Source organism: Penaeus vannamei, chromosome 6 (genome assembly GCF_042767895.1).
Source record: "Penaeus vannamei isolate JL-2024 chromosome 6, ASM4276789v1, whole genome shotgun sequence".
Taxonomy (NCBI): Eukaryota; Metazoa; Arthropoda; class Malacostraca; order Decapoda; family Penaeidae; genus Penaeus; species Penaeus vannamei.
In genome coordinates, this window is record NC_091554.1 from 39,337,514 (window position 1) to 39,347,513 (window position 10,000).

Below are 10,000 nucleotides of genomic sequence, written 5' to 3' on the forward strand. Positions count from 1 at the left end.
AGCACCACGGATCACAAGAATAAGATCGATCAAGCACCTGAAACTAGTTCGGAGGAAGACAGAAAAGACGAAAGCTTCAACTATCAAGACTCTGTGATATGGTTAGTAGAGAAGAAACCTGAAATCAAATCAGAAAATAGTTTAACTCACTTGCGTTCTGCTCCATGTGAATCTGGCGAGCCCTTGGACATGAAACAATCACTTACTGTTTGCGAAGAATACACGGAGGTTTCCACTCAGAAAACAAGTCCTGAATGCGAAATAAACGCCTCGACTGAACTAGAATCGGAGGCCAGCGGAAGCCTCCCGCCAGAGTGTGACTCGAAAACTGACGAAGGCACAGGCAAAAATCGAAAAGTTAATGCGGCAGGCAAAGTCATGAACAAGATTCTGCTAAAACAGACCAGCAAAGAGGCATGCAAGAAGAAAGTGAAAAGGAAAAGATCGAAGGTAAAGCCAAAGAAGAAAAAACGAGGCAAAAGAGAGACATCTTTGTCACACATTCAAACCTCAGACGAGTTAGTCAAGGAAGGGACAGAAAACTCTACAAGTAAAGGAAGTCCTGACATTCCAAAAGTACTTCTTCCAAGTACAAAACACATTGAAAATGGAACAAGACTGACAGTCCCGCCGGCAGAAGATCGAAGAGGACACCAAGATACACACGTTGAAATTCCTGAAGAGAAAGAAGAGAGCAAAACTCTCTTCCAACATGCAGAAGTGCACAGAAACGCTCAGAAATCAGATTTGTATTGTGATGCAGGGACTGTACAAGCATGCACTGATTGCGACGAGACTCTACAAGTGCCAAGTTTGTTAAATATAAGGTTGTATAATTCCACGCCAAGTATGACCTCAAGCACAGCCTTCCCTTCTTTTGAGCAAGCTTTCAGTCAGCGTACAAAAAGTCTTGAAAACTTTCCTGTACAATCGAGTAATAATGCACTATCAGTATCTACAAGTAACCGGGCTACGGAGAATATGATATGGGAATCTGATAATTATCAATATCCTCTAGATTTATCCAAACACGAAGCAACCAGATCTAGTCGACAGCAAGATGAGATAGAGCCAAGCATAGTCAGCCGCGAAGGACATACAAAGGGAAAGACACCTGATGGGAACGCACATAACGCGGACGCCGAGAAAGAAATACCGACACGAGGCACGTTCCAGACTCTCTCGCAAAGGCTCTCGGTCGACAGCAGGTCAACGACACAAGGTTATAGAAGTTTAAACCGTCGGGTTCAGAGAAAACCGAAGAAACTTGACGAAGAAACGCTGAATGAACCTCAGGGAAAGAGTAAACAAACCGACACCATACGCTTGGAGCATCCTCTTGAAAACGCTGGAAGAATGCTGCCACAAAACCCACTCGGAATGGGACAAAACCCGAACTTTTTCAGGGCATCCCCGACCTTGGAAGACCACGCGCCTGAAACGAATCATGACGCTGAACAAACAAAGAGCCTTTTTACGGAGAATGCTCAGCGGGAGAGTTCAAGTCAAACGGATCAAGGCTTGCCGGAATCAGGGAAGCCAAAGAAAGGTAAAAGGAAGCACCGCGTAGAAATCTCGGGGAAACCGAACAGACGAACAAACGAAGGTATGTGTAAGAAGTCACTCATAGACGTTATTTTATACCAAGCTCCAGATGAAGAAGAGAACATCGAAGAATATCGCCACGCAGACGACGATATTTATAACAAGAATTCGCCAAATAGGGAAAGTCGAAGAACGGGAAAACATGAAAAAGGAAAAGAGAAGAACAGAAGTGAATATGAGGGATCGAATGTATATCAGGAGCAACACTTAAGCGAAGAAACTGCACGGGCCAAAGATGAAGACGGGCCGCAAGATCTCTCCTGGAAGATGCCAGAGCAAGAGCGGGTTTCGGATAGTACCTTGTTCTACGCAGGTAATGACGACATTAGCTGCGTCGAAGTGGTAGTGCGCACGAGCTCAGACAGTGATGTTGAAGTTGTTTTTAAAGAAGAGGATTTCAGCCATGAGTCGGGCCTCGAGCCTCATGAATCACTGACAGCGGAGGTACCTTACAACAGCTATAACGGTCTTTGTGAGATGAAGGAGATTCCGGCGATGGAAAGCACTGAAAGTCCATCCAATATGTATGACGAGAGAGCGTATTCGACAATCTACCTCACTCAGGAAGAGCCTAGTCAACGAGAGGACGACAGCAGCCTGTACTATGTCCAGGAAAGCGGTGCCCATTCGAGTCACAGTGAGCACTACTTTGCCCTCAGCCACAGCAATGGTAGCGGTGTTCCTTGCCCGCACCTGTGCGCCCCCACGAACTGTAGTGAACCGTTGATCTCAGCAAATTACAGCTTTAATAATGGCGTTCCTTATTCTCACTTTGGTGTCCATTCCAGCTATTATGAACATGTGATTTCAGCCAATCACAATATTGGCGGTGGTGTTCCCTACCCTTACCCTGGCGCCCACACAAGTTACGGTGAAGAATTGGTTTCAGCAAGTCACAACTGCTACAGCGGTGTTCCTTACCCTTACCCTGAGGATCAGGTGTATCAGGAGAGGATCTACACACCTTCCTCATATCCTCCTTATAATGTTGTTTGTCATTATTTCGTAGACGAGCATTCGAATTACTACGCCGTTTACCAGCATCATGAACATTATTGATTTTCTTTCATCAGTTTGAGTGTGATTACCTTTTTCCATTGTTAACACTTCTTTCCTCGTGTGTCCCATACTGAACGTGAGAGTTATGGGTATTATGTTATACACTAAATACCCTGAAACACTGCAGAAGAGATGCAGTTCACACAAACACACTTACAAACAAACACACAAACAAACACACTCCACACACACAGAAACACACACACACACAGACACACATATGCACACGCCACGCACAGAGCAAAAGAAAGGGGAAGGACACACTAAAATGTACTTAAACCGTCGGTAAGATATTAACACGTACCTAGCAACCAGTAGTTTGTGAATTCTGCTGCAGTACTTTTCGGAAGTCTAAATGACATCTTTATCAGCTTTATTTAATAAGAAGAAAGAAAAGAAACTCGTTTATTTTGTCTTTCATGTATTACTTTTGTAAACAGTGTAGTACAGTTGAGGTAAGCTGTCTGACGGTGGATGAATTAATGTGTTAGTTCAGCGTTTTTTTACATTCAGTATAGTTCCTGTACTCCTGTGGAACAAGTACGCATCGGGGGAGTATGTGCATGTCACCTAGGTATTAATTTCCTTTAGTTATATTTATCTCGTTCAACATGGGTGCCTTGTTTTATTACGCAATACCTCTCCGTCGAATTGTTATCGTTTTTGTTGTCTAAAATAGTGCATGCATCAGGGAGGGAAAGAGAAATACAGTTTTTTGTTCACCTTGTCTTGTTTTGTTTGTATACATTTTTTTATACAAGAGATGATTTGATTGAAAAGGAAGTGGAAACTGATATTTTAGTACAAGTGGTGACCGATTTGGGTCGTGTAAATATCTGTAATTTATGTTATGAATGCAGTATGAAATCCCCAAAGAGGAACTAATGAAAATATTGTTACGCTTTAAGGAATAAATTATTTTTTTCTATATGTAGTATCATTTCTTTTCTTAAATTGACAATGACATGAGCACCTTCATGAAATGGAATCCACTGTAAACACAATAACAATGGTAACAGAAAAAAATACAATCAAAATACCAGTGATAGTAACAGACAAACACAAAGAACTAGCAAAACTATACAGAAAAGAAAGAAAGAGGAAGGGGGATATAAAGAACCGGAAAAGAACAAAGATACAAGAAATAATTAAGACATTAAAAATGTACCCTTCTATTTATCTCCGTTTTCTATTATTACAGAGGGAGACCATTAGAAAAAATAGACTTTAATATCACCCAATAAAGAACAAAGGACTGTATACGAAAAGCGATGTCTTCCGATAAGTCTTTGATAAGGAATTAAGGAGAGGAAACCGAATTATTTATGAAAACAAAATCGAATCAATGAGCGTCCATAAATTTTAGAAGTGCAAGAGGGAAGAAATACAATAGTAAAGTTAACTTTGGTGATAAAATGGAATTTGATACTTGTTTAATAAAATGATAACGAGAGCATGAAATTTAATAGGAGTAATAGTATATATCATTATATTTATACGAGGCTGGGTTCTCCCCCGTGAAATTAATTATATGTATTTGTATACATGTAAATTCTACATTTATTCTTGAACAATAATATCTACATAATGTTTTCTTTTTTATTGCTTATCATATTTGTCCTTAATTTATCTTTGTTCTGTTTTCTCTCTATGTCTTTCTTCTTATGTTTCATGTAATTATTTCATTATTCACGTATCCTTCGCAGCTCAGCTATACCTCTTCCGGTTTCGTTATATTTCCACTTCATTTTTCGCTATATTCTCCTTCTTCCATTTATCCTCCCCCTCTTCCATTATTATTATATTCCTCCTTTTCCGTTTTTCTTATGCTGTGCTTCTTATCTTAACCCTCATCCATTTTCGTTATATTTTCTCTCATTTCCATTTTGTTATATTCTCTCTCTTCTGTTTTGTCATATTCTCCTTCTTTTATTTTAGTTACAATCCCCTTCTTCCATTTTCGTTACATTCTCCCTCTTCCGTTCGTTATATTCTCCCTCTTCCGCTTTTGTTATATTCTCTCTCTCTTCTTGTCCTTATATATTCTATCTTACGCATTGGTTTTCATGTCTTCCTATTCTTCATTTTTATCCCACTCCTCTCTTTTGCTTCGTATCTCGACAACTAATAAAGATCAAGAAAATGGGTGAATTGATAAATTAGGATTAATGAAACGAAGAAATAAACAACGAGACAAGCATAGCTCGGAAGATGACGTCATCGCGCGTCTAGATGAGGGTGGAGGCGGGGTGGGGTTGGGGGGGGTGGGGTGAGGAGAAGGGGGAGTGAATGTAAAGGCGGTTTTTACTTCTATTTTATCTTTTATTACATTCGAGAAAGAGATAATGAGAACAAAAAGAATCAAGTTCGCTTTGTGGAGGGGAAAATGCGGGAATGACGTAATTAGTTACGTCATCACTAAAACTAGCCTCGTTCTGCAGCAGAATCATCGCCATTACCCTTTATCCCATCATCCCTTATGATTTTCATAATCGTCATTATCTTGCTTATCAACTGATCGGTTTAATGATATATATATACATGGAATACTAGATTTAAAAGAATGAAAATACTCTAAAAGTTTCACAGAACAAATAAGATTGTAAGAAAATAACAAATTATAGAGAGAAATACAAGCGAAAAGAAAATAATATAAAAACAACTACAGAGGCGAAAAAATCCAACGAAAGATCAAGAAAAAACAAATGCATCGATAGAATAAAACGAAAAAATCAGGAAAAGAAACGGAGAAAAATGGCGGGAAATGTTCAGCAAGACGATAAAAAGAGAAGAAAAAAAGATTTTAAAAAATAACAAAACGAAATTTTAAAAATCCTAGAAATTAGAAGTTAGAGCCCGCCATGACAAGCAAGGTACGAAGGAAACGCATGACACAAAGACATAGGCATGACAGGGAGATGACAAGGCGCTGCAGAGTCGGAGTGGGAACCTCATTAGGGTCTGTGTTAAGTGGTTGGATTGCAAGGGCGTGGGCGTGGGTTAGGGGGAGGGGTGGGAAGGTGTGGGCGCCGGATGGGGAAGGGGGAGGAAGTTGTAGGCGTGGAATGGGGAAGATGGTATGGGCTTGGGATGGGGAAGAAGGTATGGGCGTGGGTTGGGGAAGAGGGTACGGGCGTGGGATGGGGAAGAGGGTATGGGCTTGGGATGGGGAAGAGGGTATGGGTGTGGGATGGGGAAGATGGTATGGGCTTGGGATGGGGAAGAGGATATGGGCGTGGGATGGGGAAGAAGGTATGTGCGTGGGATGGGGAAGAGGATATGAGCGTGGGATGGGGAAGAGGGTATGGGCGTGGGATGGGGAAGAGCGTATGGGCGTGGGATGGGAAATATGGTTTGGGCGTGGGATGGGGAAGAGCGTATGGGCGTGGGATGGGGAAAATGGTATGGGCGTGGGATGGGGAAGAGGGTATGGGCGTGGGATAGGGAACAGGGTATGGGCGTGGGATGGGGAAGAGGGTATGGGCGTGGGATGGGAAAGATGGTTTGGGAGTGGGATGGGGAAGAGGGTATGGGCGTGGGATGGGGAAGAGGATATGGGCGTGGGATGGGGAAGAGGGTATGGGCGTGGGATGGGGAAGAGGGTATGGACGTGGGATGGGAAAGATGGTTTGGGCGTGGGATGGGGAACAGGGTATGGGCGTGGGATGGGAAAGATGGTTTGGGCGTGGGATGGGGAAGAGGGTATGGGCGTAGGATGGGGAAGAGGATATGGGCGTGGGATGGGGGAGAGGATATGGGCGTGGGATGGGCAAGAGGGTATGGGCGTGGGATGGGAAGAGGGTATGGGCGTGGGATGGGGAAGAGGGTGTGGGCGAGGGATGGGGAAGAGGGTTTGGGCGTGGAATGGGGAAGAGGGTATGGGCGTGGGATGGGGAAGAGGGTATGGGCGTAGGATGGGGAAGAGGGTATGGGCGTGGGATGGGGGAGAGGATATGGGCGTGGGATGGGGAAGAGGGTATGGGCGTGGGATGGGGAAGAGGATATGGGCGTGGGATGGGGAAGAGGATATGGGCGTGGGATGGGGAAGAGGGTATTGGCGTGGGATGGGGAAGAGGGTGTGGGCGAGGGATGGGGAAGAGGGTTTGGGCGTGGAATGGGGAAGAGGGTATGGGCGTGGGATGGGGAAGAGGGTATGGGCGTAGGATGGGGAAGAGGGTATGGGCGTGGGATGGGGGAGAGGATATGGGCGTGGGATGGGAAAGAGGGTAGGGGCGTGGGAGGGGGAAGAGGGTATGGGCGGGGGATGGGGAAGAGAATATGGGCGTGGGATGGGGAAGAGGATATTGGCGTGGGATGGGGAAAAGGATATGGGGGTGGGAGGGGGAAGAAGGTATGGGCGTGGGATGGGGAAGAGGGTATGGGCGTGGGATGGGGAAGAGGGTATGGGCTTGGGATGGGGAAGAGGGTATGGGCGTAGGATGGGGAAGAGGGTATTGGCGTGGGATGGGGAAGAGGATATGGGCGTGGGATGGGGGAGAGGATATGGGCGTGGGATGGGGAAGAGGGTATGGGCGTGGGATGGGGAAGAGGGTATGGGCGTGGGATGGGGAAGAGGGTATGGGCGTGGGATGAGGAAGAGGATATGGGCGTGGGATGGGGAAGGGGGTATGGGCGTGGGATGGGGAAGAGGATATGGGCGTGGGATGGGGAAGAGGGTTTGGGCGTAGGATGAGAAAGATGGTATGGGTGTGGGATGGGGAAGAGGGTATGGGCGTGGGATGAGATAGGGGAAGAGGATATGGGCGTGGGATGGGGAAGAGGGTATGGGCGTGGGATGGGGAAGAGGGTATGGGCGTGGGATGGGGAAGAGGATATGGGCGTGGGATGGGGAAGAGGGTATGGGCGTGGAATGAGATAGGGGAAGAGGATATGGGCGTGGGATGGGGAAAAGGGAGGGCATTGAGGACGTGGAATAGGGAAGAGGGTATGCGCGTGGTATGAGGAAGGGGGAGGAAGTTGTGGGCGTGAAATAGGAAAGAAGATATGGGCGTGGGATGGGGAAGGAGGAGGAAGGTATGGGCGTGAGATGGGGAAGAGATGGCAGGCGTAGGTTAGGTGGGGTTAGTGGAGCTAGGTGAAGGGAGAGCGTGATTTACGGTTGTAAAAGAGAGTATGGGCGCCATAAGAACACCATAAGGAGTTATATGGCCACAGTAATGACGGAATAAAAGGAATCGAAATACAAGATGAGGTTTCATGGGCGTGCCTATGGGTCAAAGGGGGGGGAGGGGGGTGATGAAAGACCATGGGCGTGATCACGGAGAGCGTACAAGGTGTTTGGACGAATGGGGGCGTGGCTAAAATCTGTCATGGGCGTGGGTAAGGTGTAAGAAGTGAAGAGGTTTGGGCATAAGGCAGAGGGAGGTGATCTGTGGGTGTATGGGCGTGAGGAGGGGAGGATGAAGGGAATGTGTGGGCGGGAAAAGAGCAGCGTTGTTTGAGGGGAGGGAGAGGGCGAGGGGAAGAGAGAGAGAGAGAGACAGAGAGAGAGAGAGAGAGAGAGAGAGAGAGAGAGAGAGAGAGAGAGAGAGAGGGAGGAAGAGAGACAGACAGACAGACAGACAGACAGACAGAAGAAGGAGGAGGAAAGAGAGAAGATCGAAAGATAAACGGATAATGACAGACAGACAGAAAGACAGACAGGCAGGCAGGCAGAGAAATACCAAACAGTAAGAATAGAAAGGAAGCGAATGAGAGAGAAAAGAGAGACAGACACAGACAGAGAGAGCTAGTGTGGGTGGCCGTGGGTTTGGCCGATTGCCGGATGGGTGCGCGTATGGGAGTTACAGGAAGGGAGATGAACAGGAAGAAAGAGATAAACAGAGAGAAAAAGAGGGTTGGAGAGAGAGAGGATGGAGGGAGGGAGAGAGAGAGGGGGGGGGGGGAGATAGGGAGGGAGAAAGAATAGAAAGAGGGAAAGAGAGGGGAGATAGTGAGAGAGAGGGGGGAGAGAGAAAGAGAGAGAGGGGAGAGAATGAGAGAGAGAGAGAGAGAGCAGGGAGGCGGCCAGGAAGGAAGAGCGAGAGATAAACAGAATTGTAGATATAGACGAGAATGTACACACACACACACACACACACACACACACACACACACACACACACACACACACACACACACACACACACACACACACACACACACACACACCCCTCCCACACACACACACACACACACACACACACACACACACACACACACACACACCTCCCACACATACACACACTTACATAAAAACAGACAGACGAATAGACAACAGACATCCAACAGACAAACAGACACACAACCCCACGATCCCCAAGCCACTGTAAAAAAAAATCCTACCCTCGCCAACGGTATTCTCTCCCTCTCTCCTACAGCAGACTGCGAGTGCATACGGGCGTGGGCGGTGGCACTGGTGGCGGCGCTGGTGGTGGCACTGTGACACTGTCTGTCTGCCCTGTGACACCCCCACCACGTGCAGCCTCGTACAGTGTGTCAGACGCTTCTCCTCTTTCCTCGCTGGTCCTCCTTCCCTTCGTCTCCTTCGCACTCCTTTTGGTGGTGTTTTGGTTGCTTCTTTTTTGTTTTGTTTTGTTGATTCTTTTCTTTCGTTTTTCTTTGCTTCGATTTTGGTTTGTTTGTTTGTTTCTTTCCTTCTTCTTGCGTCTTTCTTGCTTCTTTCTTTAGTTCTTCGTTGCTTCGTCTCTGGTCTGTTGCTTCTGTCTTTTGTTCGTCTTGCTTCTTCCTTTCCTTCGTTGCTTCGTCTTTGTTTTATTGCTCCTTTCTTTCGTTATTCTGTTTTTTGGTTTGTGTCCGTTTGTCTGTCTTTTCTTTTTTGTATGGATTTTTTTTTCTACTTCTCTTCCCTTCGTCTCCTTCGCTTTCCTTTTGGCGGAGTTTTGGTTGCTTCTTTTTTGTTTTGTTGCTTCTTTCTTTCCTTCTTCGTTGCATTTTGTTTTTTGTTTGTTTCTCTCTTTTTTTCTTTCGTTCTTCGTTGCTTCTTGTTTTGTTTTTTGTTTCTTTCCTTCTGTTCCTTGGTTTGTGTCTGTTCGTCTGTCTTGCATGGAATGTTTTTTTTTCCTACTCCCTTCTCTTCCCTTCGTCTCCGCTTTCCTTTCATGGAGTTCGTTAGCTTCCTTTTTTCTATTTCTTTCTTTCGTTCTTCTGTTCTTATTTTCTTTGAAGCCTGTTTGTTTGTTTTTTTCTACTTTTTTATCTTCCCTCGTCGCCCCTTCTCTTCGTTTCTTTTTTTTATACTGTTTCTTCTTCGTCTCCTTCTTTTGTTCGACTTCTGTTTGTGTCTCTTCGTCTGCCTCGCCTTCCTTTCGTGTTT

At 45.7% G+C, this 10,000-nt stretch overlaps 2 protein-coding genes across 3 annotated transcripts in view; both read left to right on the top strand.

Annotated features, from left to right (window-relative positions):
- The window catches only part of LOC138862027 (uncharacterized), a 9,130-nt gene extending 5,538 nt beyond the window's left edge, over positions 1–3,592 (top strand). For both annotated transcript variants that reach the window (XM_070122981.1, XM_070122982.1), the window contains one exon: positions 1–3,592. This exon is cut by the window's left edge and continues 1,270 nt beyond it. In XM_070122981.1, coding sequence (XP_069979082.1) covers positions 1–2,664 — 2,664 coding nt within the window. In that variant the 3' untranslated portion in view covers positions 2,665–3,592.
- A 1,933-nt stretch (positions 3,593–5,525) lies between these two features.
- On the top strand, positions 5,526–7,853 carry LOC138861975 (uncharacterized). The gene is made up of 2 exons (XM_070122468.1): positions 5,526–6,366; positions 7,840–7,853. The coding sequence occupies exons 1-2, from the start codon at positions 5,526–5,528 to the stop codon at positions 7,851–7,853; spliced, it is 855 nt and encodes a 284-aa protein (XP_069978569.1).
- Positions 7,854–10,000: the final 2,147 nt, after the last annotated feature.

Coding starts and splice junctions, on each gene's coding strand:
- LOC138861975 (XM_070122468.1), top strand. CDS start 5,526: ATGACAAGCAAGGTACGAAGGAAACGCATGACACAAAGACATAGGCAT.